We start from the raw sequence: 17,500 nt of genomic DNA on the forward strand, positions 1-17,500 counted from the left end.
CTGCGGCCAGAAACACTGATTGGAGATCGGGGGGGGGGGGGGGTTGGGTACACACGTGACTGCCGGCCCCATTATCTTAGCGGAGGGGCCCTGCTTGGGCCGACGCGTGTCAGCATCTCTTCAAGCTGTCACATGTGTGCGCCTGCTGCAGCCCACACGTGCACATGGAGAGAGAGAGAGAGAGAGGGAGAGAGAGTGAGTGAGAGAGAGAGAGAGATGTGATGATGATGATTATGATGATAATGGGGGGATAGACAGAGACATGAGGAGAGGAGTGAGAGACAGAGGTGTGATGAAAGGTATGTGTGAGAGAGAGGAGAGACAGACAGAGGAAAAGGGAGAGAAAGAGAGAGGCTAAAAACAGAGAGAGAGAGAGAGAGATGATGATGAGAGAGAGAGACACAATGCCCGTGACATAGAGCTCACAGCATGAAGGCCTGTGTCAGCAAAGAAGTGCAATTAGCAGTGTGACGTTGGGAGTGTTAAAATAACACACATCTGTAAGAGGGAGAGGAACCAGGGGAGAGAGAGAGAAAGACTGAGGGAAAGTTAGCGAGAGTGGGAGAGAAACGGATATTACATGGTGAAAGCAAGTAGAAACGCTAAAAAGACATGAAGAGAGAAAGAGAAAGAGGTGGAGAGAGAGAGAGGGATGTGGAGAGAGAGGAGAGACACAATGCCTTAGAGGTCACGAGGTCAGAGGTCAGAGAGCTCGCAGCATGAAGGCCTGTGTCAGCAAAGAACAGAAACTAGCAGAGCTGGAAAAGTCCACATACCACATATCTCTGTGGCAACCATTCACTTAAACCAGATGATTCTAATCAGCATAACTCTTCAGCTAGGTAGAGCAGGTGAAATCACCTGTGTTAAGTGCACAGGTAGAACCAAGAACTTTTAATTTCTGAAGCAGGACTTCAACACCTCTGGAAACTAGAGATGGCAGCAAAATTCACCATATAGTCCCTACGTCAACATCATCAGTTTATCCTCAGAGAAGAACGGCAGGCTTAGGGCTCTTTATGACGCCTCATAAAACAACCACTAAAGGTGTTCTGCAAGAACACCCTGAAGGCCTCAATACATCACAATGCTAAATACACACTTAAATACACACTTACACATAACCTACACACTGTTTTTAAAATCACATAGAGGAATAAACAAGCATCAAGTGTAAACATGCTATCTCTTTCTCCCTCTTTCTATCTCTCTCTCTCTCTCTCTCTCTCTCTCACACACACACACACACACACACACACACACAACAGATGTAGATTACAAGAATAGTCTGTTTAATCAGCACCTGGAGCTGTTGACTGGCTCTGTAATTGGAAGTGAGTTACTTAAAAGAGAATTCTGCCAAGTAGTTCTAGCTTGCAAACAGACGAGTGAGACTTTGCGAACACGGTCTCGCTGTCTTGCGGGTGTTCTGAGGTTGATGAAGTTTGAGTTCTCACTTCAATCTCCCCGAGGAAACCGGAAATTTTAAACACTTTTTTTACAGCTAAGAAAAGCCGAAACGGTTGAAACCTCGTCTACTTTTGTCTATCCCAACTAGTTCAGACGCTTCTGTAAAACCTGACATGGCTGAAAAAATGAAGAGAGAGAGAAAGACAGACAGAGAGAGAGAGAGAATGGATAGAAGGGAGGGGAAAAGAAACCTAAAACAACCCCATCAAATTTCCCTGCGGGGTTCAGGAGCGAGAGCGAGACCCCCCCCCCACCCCCCTCTCCACCTCCTCCACCCTCTCCACCCTCCCAGTGCTCATTCACGGCTCAATTTCACATTATTTCGCCGCCTCCCTCGAGCAAACCATCACCAGAGGCTGGACAGGGTCTCTGGTGACCGATACAGTCCAGCACATGTGGGCACAGCAGAACATCAGGAGTACAGACTCCCTCCTCCACAAGAAGGCGAGGAATAGCAACTGTGTGCTGTAATGCTGCGAGCACAGACAGATTGGCTTTTATGTTTTTTAAGATGCCACTGAGTCAAATAAATAAATAAACAAGGAAAAAAATAAATAAGTGAATAGCTAGGCTTATTAAACCATCCCTGCAGACCTTGGCAGGCCTGAATGAAAGAAAAAAAAATCACACATAAAAAGGAATTTCAAGGCGCTTCCGAAAGCAAAAGCATAAACATTGATGTTTAAAAAGCTCCTGGCCTTTGAAGCTGACGCGCCTGTGTGTTTGTGTGTGTGTGTGTGTGTTTGTGTGTGTGTGTGTGTGTGTTTGCAACTGTGTGTGAGACAGAGGAGAGACTGATCAAGCGGTTCCTTCTCTCTGTGTTTCCCAATGATGAAGGGACCAGGAGCGGGGGGTTCTGCACGGAGGCCGGGACTGCGACTGCGAGAGCCGCGCTGCTATTCGCTGACGCGCCGTGACAGACGGCTGGAACATACGGAGCTCATGTCAGCCGTCACGGCTAACCATGAAAAGATAATGGGGAGAGGCGACGCTGCTGACACACACCACAGATCTGTGTGCACAGACACAGCTACAGTGACAGTGTACACAAGCATGCACACACACACACACATACACACAAATATACACAGACACACACACTAACAAACACACACACACACACACACAGTCTGTCTCTCTTTCTTGATCGCCACCTCCTCCCTCTTTTTAATCTATTCCTGCCTCACTAAGTTGGGTGCTCGCTCTGTCTCTCTCTATCTCTCCCTCACTCCCTCTCTCTCTCTCACACACAAACACACACACACTTACACACACACTCTCACACACTCCTCGCTAGTTACCAAAAAAGAAACTGCATCGCGAAAAGCGCCTGGAGTCATTGCATCTGCAGAGCTCTTGCATACTTTGAATCATCCAAGGGTGAAAACGCTTTTTTTTCTCTTCCCCTGCCCTCTCTCGCTCTCTCTCTATCCCTCCATCTCTCTCTCTGTCTGTCTCTCCATCCTTTTAAAAATGGAGACTGCAGGGAAAAGAGGTAGAGGCCGTGAAATGAGAGGAACTCACCCTGCTAAAATTGTCAGGACCTATGGCCCAGCTTTCTGAAACATTAGCCACCCCTGAACTGTGTTGGAAAGTAGTTCACACTCACAGAGGGCACCTCACAGTGAGGCGTCTTAGGATACGCCTGCGTGCAAAAATAACTTTATTTAATGGAAGAAAGATGTCCTTGTCCATTTCGCCAAAAAAGGACCACTCTAAGGACACTGATGGTTTCCTGGTCCAGTTTAATGTGGCTTTAGGGTCTAGATAGAACCACACTGAGGTACCGCTACAGACGTACTACACAGTTCCTCAGAAGACATTCATGCAATATTAAATTGCACTGTGGTCTAGATAGAACTACACTGAAGTACCGCTTCAGACGTACTACACAGTTCCTCAGAAGACATTCATGCAATATTAAATTGCACTGTGGTCTAGATAGAACTACACTGAAGTACCGCTTCAGACGTACTACACAGTTCCTCAGAAGACATTCATGCAATATTAAATTGCACTCTGATCTAGATAGAACTACACTGAAGTACCACTTCAGACGTACTGGTTAGTTCCTGCTTTGTTCCCATTTAGAACGTATATGGAGCACATGTCCATGTGGAACCATCTGAGGCTGACAGGGTTCTTTGGGCCAGTTGGACCTGGTACCCAGGATGTGAGCGAGAGCACAGACCGGGCTTTCGGCTGCAGCGCCCGTGGGACAGCAAAGTGGATCAGTGGTGCGGCTGCTTTGTTCTGGTTGGCTGGCTGCGTGACACAGATACATCCTCGTACACACCAGCCCCATTACTGCTCGCTGGCATTCGGAACATTTGAAATCCCCCTCTCTCGTGTGTACATACACAGACACACACACACACACAACACACACACACACACACACACACACACACACACACACACACACACACACACACACACACAAAGCCATTGCTATTCTCCTGGGCTGTGTTGGGATGCTGCTGTTCGCCATGCTTTTCTTCATCCACGTATTGACCACGGATGTATTATATTGTACACACACACACACACACAAGGGGACACACACGTGCCCTCAGCGTGCTCACACATACAAATAGTCACAGTAACACAACACTGCACCCCCCACGGACACACACACACACACACACCCAGCAGGGTGTTACTGAGCTGATGTAATTGTGCAGAGCTACAGAGATACCTCCAAAGCTGGGGTCCATCTCCTGCATGCTAAACGCCAGGCAGGCCGGGCTCATTATTCTGACTCCCAGAGAGGAGGCTGATTATTCATAGGCCCTGACACACACACACACACACACACACACACACACACACACACACACACACACACACACACACGTCACGCCTCCTGTGGCTGCTCCTCTTCATCTTCTAAAGGTCCAAGAGGCAGACACAGCCTCTACAGAACATCCACCCTGGTCTAATTTGATGTCCTGTTAGGACCAAGGAAGTGGCTGCTAACTACCTTTTGCTAATGGAGATGCCCTTTCAATTAAACTCGTCTCCTTCTTCCTTTCCTCTTTATCTATTCTAGCCATGTTCCATATTCTCTTCCTGTTTTCTCCACCATCTTTAACTCTCATTCACTTACTCTCTCTCTCATTCTCTCTCTCTCTGTCATGCTCTCTGTAAAATATGGACAAATCCACCACCCTCCTTCATCATCATCATCATCACTCTCTCTCTCTTTCTCTCTCTCTCTCGTGCTCTGTAAAATATGGACAAATCCACCACCTTCCTTCATAATCATCATCATCATCACCATCATCACTCTCTCTCTCTCTCTATCTCTCTCTCTCTCTGGTCAGTGCAGTGTTAAAATGATGGGCAGTCTGTCTGTCCGGTGGAGCAGAGGTGTGGTCCTGCAGCACTGTGTCTCCTTAGCTCGGCCATAATCACACTGCTGCCCAGCACGGCACAGCCATGCGCCCCCTCACTGGACCGGACGGCACGGTGACTAAGGCAAACTGCTGAGCACGTTCCCAGAACAACAACGACGACAACAGCGGCGGCGACAGTGAGCCTGGGGAGCATTCCAGGTATCTGGGCATTCAAGGAACTGATAGATAAATAGTGGTGGTCAACGCGTCTCTGCCCCAAGCTTTTTCATCCCGCCTGTTGATGTTTGCTCTCTCTCTCTCTCTCTCTCTGTCAACTGTCCCCCCTCCCTCTCTCTTTTTTCTATCTCTCTCTCTCTCACTTGCTCCTCTCTCGCTCTCCTTCTCAGACTTCTTTATGGTTTAATCAGTATGCCCCTCCACACATATAGACATTTTGCTCTCGCACTGTGGAGCCTAACGCCAAGGCAGTAGGACACCGGTCTCAATGACTCTCATTGGTCACAAGTGACATCACCTGCAGCAAAGTGTTGAGTCAGATTGGGGTAGCGTTTCTTCCCTGACTGCTGTCTCCCCCTAGTGTCCAGCAACTGAAATGGCTCCTCTGAGTTACATGGGGACATTCCATAAAATCAAATGTTCTTCTGTGCTTCTGCCCCCAGTGGTTTCCAAATTCCAAGATCTCTGTGTGTGTGATGAGGAGCACTTCCACATACCTACAGTGTGTATGAGTAATCTTCTGTATTGCTGATGATGTTGAACACGTTGTCTGTGAGACTGACGTACTGTATTGAGTATTGCTTCCTGGGAGTCCTATGAGCATTATCATTACTGTATTGCTGGTGTGGGAGGTGTGATTTTCTTGAGTTTGTGTGGTATAATCTTAGGGCAACTGCTTAGCTGTGGCCTGTTGTGTGTATGTGTGTGTGTCTGTACGTTTTCGTGTGTGTGCGCGCTTGCACACATGTGTGTGTGTAGCAAGTGCTTGTGTGTGTGTGTGTGTGTGTGTGTGTGTGTGTGTGTGTGTAGTACCTTTCGGCTTTTGTAGTGGGCATGTTTGGCCAGCTTGCCGTTGAGCGCCTGCAGGAACATCTCGTCTGTGACTTTGCCCACATTCATACAGGCCTCGTCCAGGACAGCGAAAATACCCTTGTGTTGCTGCTCTACCAGGTCCACAATGATCTGATTATTAAAGTAGTCGATCTGAGAGGAAGTAGAAAGAGAGAGAGAGACAAAACATCAATTAAATATTTGATAATAAGCTTTCATTTCTCATTTTGTGTTTGTTATGTCAAGATTCCACATTAATATCAAATGTATTTATTCCCCTTGACTTCAAATGAATCACTTGAGTGATGTTAGGTGTGGAACCAAGATTCTCCTCACATGTTTCCAGGGGATGCCTTCTCGCTGGTACTCCTCTTGTTCCTGTTTTAGCACCAGCTGAATGAAAAGCTGCTGCAGCTTCTCATTGCAGTAGTTAATACAGAACTGCTCAAAGCTGAGGCAGAAAGAATGAAAGAAAGAAAGAAAGAAAGACAGAGAGAAAGAAAAAAAGAAAGAGACAAAGAAAGAAAGAAGTAAGTATAAAACACAGAGCTGTCAAGCTCAGAGATATGCAATTCTTTGGAGTCTGTCTGTATTAAAGCGTAACTCTGGAGTAAAAACAACCTAGGGTCTATTTATAATAGTTAACAAGTTCAAACATTTGATTGAGAGCAAAATTACATTCATTGGTGGAGTTTTGAGCAAGACTAAGCTAAGGGGGCCTGCTGATTTGACGCTACCAGAACTCGAAGCCAGGCAATTTGCTTCCTTCAGATACAGGTTTTGTTATAACCTCTCTGTACACTTTCAAAGTTTACAATACTTCGGTTTGTCTGTAGGGATTGTCACCACACTACCACAGAAGTTTAATTACATTTTGAGCATGGTCTGTGGAATAAAATAGTGGTTGGTTTTTGACGTGCTAGCTGTCCACCTTAGCTTTCACCATAAGCCCATTCAGTGTTAATGCACCTTAGGTTGTCTTTACACTGGAGTTACGCTTTAAGTACACGTTTTGAGAATTATGCTTCGAGGTCAACTAATAGGACTCAGACCACAGCATGGCCTGTTTCTTATCCTGGCAAAGAGAGCCCTGACTGACCTGTTGTTCTGGAAGATCTCAAAGCCATAGATGTCCAGCACGCCAATGACCGTGTTCTTCCCATGCACCCTGGCATCATAGTTCTTCACCTCAATGACATCATTGATCCGCCCCACTATCCAGCAGAAGAGACGCTCATAAATGGCCTGAGAGAGAGAGATAGAGATGGGGGGGGGGGGGGGGTCCTGAGTCTGAGTCTACAACATTTCAACATTACACAGTGCACATATTGAGAGATGACGTTGTTGGTCTTGCTCTTTTCCCATACCACCCGTGAGATAATCTAAATGAAAAATTCCCCTCACAAATTCCACCTAAATGTTGTAATAAATGCACAATAGCCTACTTATCAAAAAGTGATAAGCATTGTCATGATGTCATAGCGTACCTACAGATAAGCATTATTAGATATTATTAGATATTTAGGCTGTTTTGCTTGAGTCATTGAAGAATGAGGATTATGTTCACAATTGAGCTACTGACACTGCTGCTGTCCATGAGGGCTGTCCTGTACCTTGGCCAGCGCGTCGCGCCCGTAGCTGGCCTCCTGGGCCGTGTGCTGCTTGTCGATGACGTCTCGGCCAGTGGCCACGGTGCGGTAGAGCAGCGCCTTCTCCACGTTCTCCTCTTTGGTGGACAGCAGGTCGCCCAGGATGGCCACCAGCTTGGAGGTCTCGATCAGCGTCACGTCGCCGTCTGTGCCGAACTTCAGGTTGCCCTGGAGACGGAACACAGGAATCGTCACGCTCCCTCTCACCAAACGCACTCTGGCGTTACGAAGCATCAGAAATCTGGGATCCCTGCTTGTGTGTCATTCCACTGACATTTCACTGAATGACTTAAATGCCCATTACATCTCAGATCAGTATGCCCACTCTGTGGGTGAATGACACCTGGACCAAGATGACCCATCATGACTCTGCCCCCTCCCCTCCATGTGGGTGAATAGGACATGTGGCATGTGCGGACAGTGAAGCACTGAAGCATTGGTTTACCAGATGAATGATGGCAGCCAGGATTTTGTAAACGGTTTGGATCTCTTCCGCTGTGAAACCAATCACCTTCATGGCGTCGGCCACAGCTTTGAAATCAGCACCATCGTTAATGGATGACTGAGAAAGAGAGAGAGAGGGGGGGGTGGTTAACCATAAAGCATTTCAAGTATCTCACACACACACACACACACACACACACACACACACACACACACACACACACACACACACACACCAGGCAGTGTTTACTCTCATCTTCTTCCATAAAGACAATCAAAGTGTAGGGAGGTACTGCGTTTTATCAGTGTCTGTGTTCCCTGAGCGATACTACCAGACAGCACACAGAAATGCTAAACTGCCTTCTAGGATGAATAAAATGGCTGAGTGGCATCTTGCTGGGCATTTATGGAGCCTTATTAAGGCGTGTGAGAGACGTTTTCATGTTTCAGCTCTCTGAGCCTCAGAGTGCCAGACTGCCCCACACTGGTGGCACTGGTTGAGGCCCAGTGTTTTTTATAGGTCTGCAATCAAGAGACCGGCAAAGAGAGAGCTGACTCAGCAGCCAGACTTTTACATACACACACACACACTCACACACACACACACACACACACACACGCACGCACACACACGCACACACACACACACACACACACACTCACACACACACTCACACACAGACTCACACACACACACACACACACACTCACACACACACTCACACACACACGCACGCACGCACGCCCGCATGCACGCACGCACGCACGCACACACACACACGCACACACACACACACACACACACTCACACACACACAGACACACACACACACACACTCACTCACACACAGACACACAGCAACTGCCAAGAAAAGAGCCGACGAGAGACAGAGGGAGATGCCGCTAATTAATCCCACACTGCGACGCCGAAACTTTTTACTGCCAAACGAGGCTTGTTCGTACAGCGGGAACCACTGTTTTGGAAAAGAGGGACGCGAGAGAGTGTGAGTGTGGCGGAGGTCCAGGTCCAAATACACAGGAAGCACAGGGTGTTCCTGACACGCCTGCTCACGCAGCTGCCGCGGCCGCCCGCCACCACGCCATTCCATGACGTCGTTTGTGTGTGTTGTGTGCTGTAAATGTGTTTTTGTCATCTTCATTTGCATAGTGTGCAAAAAGTGCGTGTGAGAGAGAGAAGGGGAGAAAGAGAGAGAGACAGAGAGAGAGGAAGTGAGAGAGGAGAAAGAGAGAGAGACAGAGAGACAGAGAGAGAGACACAGAGAGAGGGGAGAAAGAGAGAGAGGGAGACAGAGAGAAAGGGAGACAGAGAGAGAGAGGGAGTGAGTGAGAGAGAGAATAGTGGGTGTATGAAAATGGGTGAGAGGTTTAACTCGTCAGGCTTAAGCCCTGAACCGCACCAGGGCTTAGGGGCTGCTTCTGAATTTGCCTTAGGTTGTGCACAGCTTACATAACGTTGCCACACAAACTCAACGCGGCTGCATGAGTTCCATTTGCCATGAAAATGTGTGGGTTTCTTCTCATGCAAAAATTTTATATGGGTGTGACCTCACACTACCCAATAACCCATGGGCAGCAAAGGGCCAGTGATATGGGTAAGTGAATCTGCAGCATGTCCAGGCCAAGTTCTCATTCGCCAAAGATGAAGACAGCTTCAACCTCCAAAAATCCTGACTTAAACAGATGGGAATATGAATTGCCTAAGGGTGATCTTTTTTATAACTTTGTCTTATCTGTCAAAGGGGATTTCTTTGCTCTTTTATAGTCTTATCTACAGTCATAACAGGTCATGACACACTTCATGGCTGGGTTTTAATTAGATAATCTCATCATATATCAATTATATTGTGGATTGTGCTCTTTGATGAACTTTCTCGGGTACACTGGGTGAAGGATGAAACAAACAGAGTGATAAACTGACATAAGGAAGAGTACACGTGGAGAGTGGTCGTACCTTGACCTGTCCACCGACTTTAATGTAGCTGTAGGCAGTGGAGTCCTTCTGGATGTGCAGAGAGCGCAGCAGAGAATCTGGAGCTCCCTTCACCAGCTGCCCAGCACACAAACATGGCATGACATGACAAAAATAAATATGGTAAATAAGTCAGGAAATAAATATGGGAAAGATGTCTAAAACAAGCAGACAACAAAGAAGGTCAGTAAACTGACCTGGTAGAAAGAGTGAAAGCTTCTCTCGCCTTCCTGCTGGAAGATGACTCTCGACTGAAATAAAATGAGAAATGTTAGTGAAGCACTGGTTGATGCTTGAGCTAATTGCCATATTGGCTAAATGTAAACCCTTCAAAAGCAATGCATAAGGACATGATGAATGGGCATGTGATATTATCCAACACAAACATCACATGAACAAACATCACGTGACACACCACACAATAGGACCACACATTCAGTCAGGTATGCTTCTGCTGAGCACAGAAAGTTGTACACAGACACGCCCCGTTCATATGAGCTGACAAACAAACATGTGCATAATGTAATTGGGCTTCAGCTGACTCTGCGTGAGCACCGCTAACGGTCTGCTGCGGAATCTATTGAAGTCAGTAGACGACCCCCCCCCACACCTCAAAATCTCCTGACTGCTCTTTGGCGCCCCCTACCTTCTCCAGCAGGTAGTTGTTGATGTGCCCGCCGATGGGGTCCCCTTTGAAGTCAAAGTTGATGTCCATGTACTTGCCGAAGCGGCTAGAGTTGTCGTTGCGGTTGGTTTTGGCGTTACCGAAAGCCTCCAGAACACAGTTGGACTTCAGCAGCATGTTTTTCACCCTGAACAGGACAGACAAACCAAACAGATCAGTTAACATTTGCAGTGCATTCAAACCCTCAGACAGCACACACATCTCTGTGATTTTAGCATTGGTACAGGCTTAAATCTGTGATTAGCATTAGGCATCTCACATAAGGACAATGTGTCGAGCCAGATTAGGGCACACACTGATCAGCTGATTGAACCAGCAAACCCACATGACAGCTAGGTATTTACTGGCTTAAGTTAAAAGTGAAGAAACAAACAACCTCTAATGAGAAACAAAGTATGAGAGGAAGTTCTAACACAACAATAATGAAAAACATTACAAATTAAAAAAGCAAAGACACATCTGGAAGGCCTGGAGTTAGGGGTGTGCTTGATCCAGCCCTGAGCTCTCAGCTGCACCAAAGCAGGCATGAGTGTAGCGCTAGTCACACAATCTGTGTCACCTCGGGAGACCCTAAACGTTTCCATCGGCTAAATGTTAGAGCCACATGCATGAGAGTTAGGGTGTGTGTGTGTGTGTGTGAGAGAGAGAGAGAGAGTCAGCGAGACAGTGATAGAGAGTGAATTTTCCTGAATTTCCCCTTGGGGATAGTGATAGAGAAGTATCTATCTATCTATCTATCTATCTATCTATCTATCTGAGTGTGTATCTGAGTGGAGAGACAGAGACAGAAAGTGAGTCTGTTTGTGTGTATGTGTGTGTGTGTGTGTGTGTGTGTGTGTGTGTGTGTGTGTGTGTGTGTGTGTGTGTGCGTGTGTGTGCGTGTGTGTGTGTGTGTGTGTGTGTGTGTGTGTGTGTGTGTGTGTACGAGAGCGGAATAAATCAGCCTCTCTCCTTCAAACAGTTCTGTCCTCATCCTGCTCTCTCTCTGACCCCGGCCCACACTTGAGCCTACCCATAAATCTCTGCTCTGTGACCTCCAGTTGTGCGTGCTTCCTGCCCGCAGCGGTGCACCACTCACGGGTGCGTTATGAGCCGGCCTGAGACACCCTTTACTAACACGCTGTCCCACGTCCTCAGAGGACACGTGCCCACTCTACTCCATGATACCCATTTCTCTCCCTTTCTCCCTCTTTCTCTCTCTCTCTGTCCATGATACCCCCTTCTCTCCCTTTCTCCCTCTCTCTTTCTCTCTCTGTCCATGATACCCCCCTCTCGCTCTTTATCCATCTCTCTCTCTCTGTCCATGATACCCCCTTCTCTCCCTTTCTTCATCTCTCCCTCCATTTGACGTGACAACAGCTGCTGAGAAGCCATGAGCAGAAGCAATCATCTGATCCCAACAAGCACACAGAGCACTCCCTTTGTACTGACAAACCCACACATGGGCCATGAGGCGAAACCAACATCAAGCGGCCCATCTCTGCTCATGCGGGCCAGATGATCTGATTTAAACAGGGTTCTGCTTGCACTGCGCTGGATTATCCTCAACACAGAGGACTCCATCACAGTGTACTGTGTGTGTGTAGAGATGAAAGCATAAAGTCGGGAGTTGTTGCTATTATTTTGAATCTGGAATTTTGAATCTTGAATCTTGAATCTTAGATCTGGAATCTTGGATCTTGGATCTTGGATCTTGAATCTTGAATCTGGAACTTGGAACTTGAACGTTGCACGGCAGGAAGCCTCTCCAACACTTGTCTGCACAACGCTCAGGCTTCTCCAAACTCGCTACTGTCAGAGGCTGGCCTACATTTCACTACTTATTAGTACCATTCTCCTTTGAGCTCCCCGGGATGTAACATTCCCATTAACTTGCATTGAAAAAGAAAAACACTTCCGTAACTTCGGCTTCAATCCCCCGGCTGGCTCCCGAATAGCCATCCTTCCTGGTCTTTGAAGGGGCGAGCGCTCTGAAGAATGCTTATGATGTTTAGTTCTTTTGCAAATCCTCACAATACTGTCGCTGCAAGCAGGGTATTTCTGTCACTTGAGAGGGAGTACTGGCTTCAAAGCCTGCTTTTGAAGCCACGGTGATGAAGTGAGAGTAAAAGAGGGAGAGAGAAGGAGAGAGAGAGAGAGAGAGAGAGAGTCTGTTCTGGAAGGGATCTGATTCATTCATGTTTGAAAATAAATGAAGGGGAGCTAATCTATTGGATTTGCTGCTTCTGCTCAGCCTGGAATTTCTCTCTGAGTCTCACCTCTGCTTTTGTATTTATTTCATACACAACAACCCATTTCAACAACACACACACACACACACACACACACACACACACAGACACACACACACACACACACCTCACTTGAATTTAGATGTTTGTATTGACAAATACGGACTAACAACTATCCAAACACTATCCAAACACTATCTAAATATTTTAAATAGTCTTGACATTGCTTCCCTAAGACACATATAGTAGGCTCCCAATGACAACTCATTAGAGGGTTGCTTAGATTAGAGTCTTTATCAGTCCAGCAATCTGAGAGCCACAAATACAGCTTTTAAACATGTCCAAGACATCCACAAATCAGCCATTTCTCTGGTGGTGGTGTTAGTTTCTGCTGTACGAGTTCAGCTCGCTGCTCTTTCTGTTGGGTCGGGGCCGGAGGGGACTCGGGGATGCTGTGATAAGGGCCGGTGGAGAGAATATAAAGGCATACTGTTAAGGCCTGATGGTGGATACTGTCTATTGATACTGTCTTGATACTGTATGATACTGTGTTGAATTTCCCCTTGGGGATCAATAAAGTATCTATCTATCTATCTATCTATCTATCTATCTATCTATCTATCTATTCTTTTATTGTGGTGTTGACCAGTGACCAAGATGTCTTTGGACCAGATGTTCAGTGAGCCACGGTTCCAGTCATTTTATTGCTGTGCAGTAAACAGAGAAGGTCATATTGATTTGGGAACCAACACACACACACACACACACACACACACACACACACACACACACACACACACACACACACACACACACACTCACTCACCTCTCCACCTCTGCTCTTTGGTTGGGGTTGGTGATAGCAGCGATGTATTGCATGATGTATTTGCTGGCCTCAGTCTTTCCAGCACCACTCTCCCCTGCAACATAAGAACATAAAACACCACAATCAAACACGCCATACGAACCTGTTATCTTTACAACCCACATTTCACACACAGCATGATAAGCATCTCTATTATGGAGCGCAATATGAGCCTATCAGTCATTTTGACTGTTATTATTAGGCTGGAAGAACAGGGCGGGTTATGGTGTGGCCTACATTAAAGCTGCAGTTGGCAAGATTTTTTTGATCATATTCACTGAAACCGACACTATGCTCCGACCGAACAACATAAATCAGCCAGTTTTAGAAAAAAAACGCACTTCTACCTCCACCTAGAACCTGTTATTTTTTTGCAAAAATCCACAGCTCCCGGTTCTTCTGGTCCAATCAAAGCAGGGCTGTGTGAGATCTCACTGTCAATCACAGTCTGGTGCGCACTGACGAGCACAAAGTCGATGAGAGGGTGCTCGGTGGTAGTGGGGGAGGGGCATGAGAGTTGTAAACATTCAAAATTTTGGCTAAGTCCCCTCAATCTGTCAGACTTGCCAACTGCAGCTTTAAGTTAAACCGACTCTGAATAAACATTTATGTTACAGCAAGACCAAAGCATCAGCGACAGGGTGAAGTTAGAGTTTGTGACATGCTGGCTTGCAAGGTAATATGACTCTGTAGTTTGTCACATTGCTTTGACAGGAGCATGGATTTGCTGGAAGAGCATGTCACAACATTGCAGCGCTTCTGCCACTAGATGGTGCTTCGCTAAGCAAATATTTGAGCAATGCAGTCAGAACTTGTGGTCGCTTGTTGGACGGCCATCAGTGTTCGCTTTGAGCCCTCTAAATTGAATGTCTTCTGCTGGAAACCCGACTGTAAATAGCTTAAAATGAATTTCCCTTTGCAGCGAGCATGCGCCCTGCCTAAAAAACACACAAATGTCAAACTGCCCGAGACAGTATAAAAACATCCCCATGTCAAAGAGTGACACAGTTAAACTGCTATGCAAAGAAAGCAACCACAGATTGAATATTTCGATTCGAACAAAGGCTTGGGAAACAGAGAGGTCATTTGTTGCTGATGTTTTTGTGTGAGTTGTTCTCATAGCAGCCCAGCCCCAGATAGAGGAGACCTTACATCAGTTCAGAGACCAGCTGCCTGACCACACCACAGATATTTCACACGGAACAGACTGAGGAATGCAGAGGTCTAGTGACAAGCCTCCATGCAAAACAACTCACAGATAATGTCTAACATGAAGTGCTGAACTGATGAGACAACATATTGTTTTGCCCCAAGACCAATAAATTGGCTATTCATTAACTTTCTGAGAGGTGAACAATGGATCTGTGTGAAAACTGATGCAATTATGATCAGGAGGTGGAATTTACATCCTGTCTGAACAGGATAGAACCTGACCAAACCATGGACAAACATCAAACACTATAAAAGTCTCAATCATTCACTCTGTAAGTATCATTGCAACGTCCACTGTGACAGAAAAGTACCAGCTAACAGCAAACTCTTGGCTCTGAAAGCATCTAAAAGTTCCCTCATATCTCATTTTAGTCTTTATTCCGTCTTTGTGTGGGAAACAGTGCCCCTTGTCTAGAATATTTCTGAAAATGAGAGATCCTAAGGGCATTTTAGGGGCAGGGTTAAGGCTGCCAGTCTTATGACATGTCATTTTCTATATTTTTGATATGTTGCTGAGTGGATCATAAACGGCCCCAGCAATGAAGAAATGTGATTGATAATGACTGACTGACTATTATTTTGTTACATGCTTCAAATGTAAAGCACTTTGAGCTGCACTCTGTGTATGAAAGGTGCTATACAAATAAAGCTTATTATTATTATTATTATTTTACAGGCGTGTAAACAACAAGAGAGTGAATACGCCTTTAGAGTCTGAGTCCTACCTGAGATGACAATACAGGTGTCCTTGTTCCTCCTTTTCATGGCTTTGTAGGCCGCGTCTGCGATGGCGAACAGGTGTGGCGGGCGCTCATACAGCTCCCGGCCCTTGTACTGCTCGATCGTGTCGCGGCCATAGATGTTCATGGCACGGTAGGGGTTGACCGACACCACTACCTCCCCGATGTAGCTGTAGATGCGGCCCTTTTCAAACCTGAGTGGGACAGACAAGGTTGACAAGAAAAACAGGTGAGCAAATAAGGATTTTGATTTTTAGAAACATATCACATCTTTTTTCTACAAATACTCTTATCTGTAAAGCCTGAGGCCTAGATCAAGACAGGAGAACAAGGCCTAACACATGCTGTGTGACTCATGTGAAGAGCATCCCGCAGTTACTGAGGCACCCTCCTGACTCAGCTAACCCAGTCAGGAACTTTAGCAGCTTCCTTGACACCAAAGTGATAACAAAGTGAGGAAGAGGTGACAGAGGTGGCTAACAACAGACACAAAGAATCCATGACAGGGAGACCAATGTCAAACTAACACGTTGTATTCCAATGTGATATTGGAAACAACATCTCTTTTCCAAGGCCTAATGAAAGGTGCAAATGTTTTCCAATGTGTAAATGTATGCCATGAATTGACACCTTCCTCTGGGAAATAACCTGTGCTCTGATTTGAAGTCTTTCAGTAATGTCAGTCAAGGCAGCTCTACTTTCTGCCTCTAATATCTACTGCCCCGTGGTCAAGTTCTTGAATATGTCAGTAGGGCTACTGCTGATCATAACCAGGCTTCTGTTTGAGGTCAGGTTAATAATAATAATAATAATAATAATAATAATAGTAATAATATTGTTATGACTAGCATATGTTGTCCTCTGGGCTAAAATAAATTCCACTAGTCTTTGAGTACTCAGATGTCCAGACCTGTCCTCAGAGGACTGCCCACAGAAGAGATCACTCAGCACTCAGGTATGTAATAACTTCAACACTCGCCTGCTACAGCTTTAGGCTTAAGTTCAGCGACTGGGATGTTGACTGCACTGACTGGAATGTTTGTGGACTGGACGTTTTGCCCGGCAGAGGTCTTTTTAAACAAATTCAAAACATCTTAATTCCTTCCTGCATGCATTGAGTGTGACCAAAATGTTAGCACTGAGCCTTAGGAAAGTATTTTTTAGCATTCTAGTCTTATAATGATTCCCAAAACTCTGTATGACAATAACCTGGAGGAAATAAATAAAGTGTCTTCTCAGCATAACGTGACTAGAGAGTGGCTTGGGACACTCCAGTGAGCTGACATGTTTTTAGGCGACACGGCAGAAGGCAGTGTGTCAGACGATAACAAAGGTAGCGTCTGGGTTATGTTTTTTCTTCGGTGCCAGGGTAATCCACTTAAGCTCGTACACGCTTAGAACCTTTCATTTTTTTCTCTAACGTCAACCTATCATTCTCTTCACCTTTAGTTGACAATGAGCTGCTGCTGCACCAAGTATTTACTGTATACCGTTGAACACAGAAAAGGGTTTAAGCTGATTTCATAGGATTTAGCCTTTGGCAGGTGTTAGTCACACCGTAGTCAAAGAGTGAATACTGCGATGCAGCAATGCAGTGTAAAGAAAGCAAAAAAAGTGATATTTCGGCTAGTATGCTTCCATGTCATCGAAAATGCAAACATCATGCGGGAAGACAAACAGGGGCAAAAACTTGAAGAGATGATTCCTAACCCACATACATTTTTATATTCAAATCACCCAAGGGATTTCCAGGAAATCAGGTTTGAACGGGATATTTTAAACAACTGTGTAAGCCAAACAATGGCCAA

General features: G+C 45.9%; 1 protein-coding gene across 1 annotated transcript in view; it reads right to left on the bottom strand.

The window, feature by feature from the left end:
* Positions 1–17,500, bottom strand: part of myo1d (myosin 1D) — a 96,379-nt gene that overhangs the window by 64,314 nt on the left and 14,565 nt on the right. Inside the window, exons 2-11 of the mRNA XM_076298395.1 lie at positions 15,678–15,886; positions 13,702–13,795; positions 10,606–10,771; positions 10,157–10,210; positions 9,942–10,037; positions 7,971–8,087; positions 7,490–7,693; positions 6,976–7,121; positions 6,213–6,327; positions 5,859–6,029 (exon numbers count right to left, since the gene is read on the bottom strand). Coding sequence (XP_076154510.1) covers positions 5,859–6,029; positions 6,213–6,327; positions 6,976–7,121; positions 7,490–7,693; positions 7,971–8,087; positions 9,942–10,037; positions 10,157–10,210; positions 10,606–10,771; positions 13,702–13,795; positions 15,678–15,886 — 1,372 coding nt within the window. The remainder of the gene's footprint in view (positions 1–5,858; positions 6,030–6,212; positions 6,328–6,975; positions 7,122–7,489; positions 7,694–7,970; positions 8,088–9,941; positions 10,038–10,156; positions 10,211–10,605; positions 10,772–13,701; positions 13,796–15,677; positions 15,887–17,500) is intronic.

Source organism: Alosa pseudoharengus, unplaced genomic scaffold (assembly GCF_046254945.1).
Source record: "Alosa pseudoharengus isolate Yale_2024_CS ecotype anadromous, Long Island Sound unplaced genomic scaffold, YU_APseudo_1.1 YU_APseudo_1.1_scf_21, whole genome shotgun sequence".
In the NCBI taxonomy this organism is placed as follows: Eukaryota; Metazoa; Chordata; class Actinopteri; order Clupeiformes; family Clupeidae; genus Alosa; species Alosa pseudoharengus.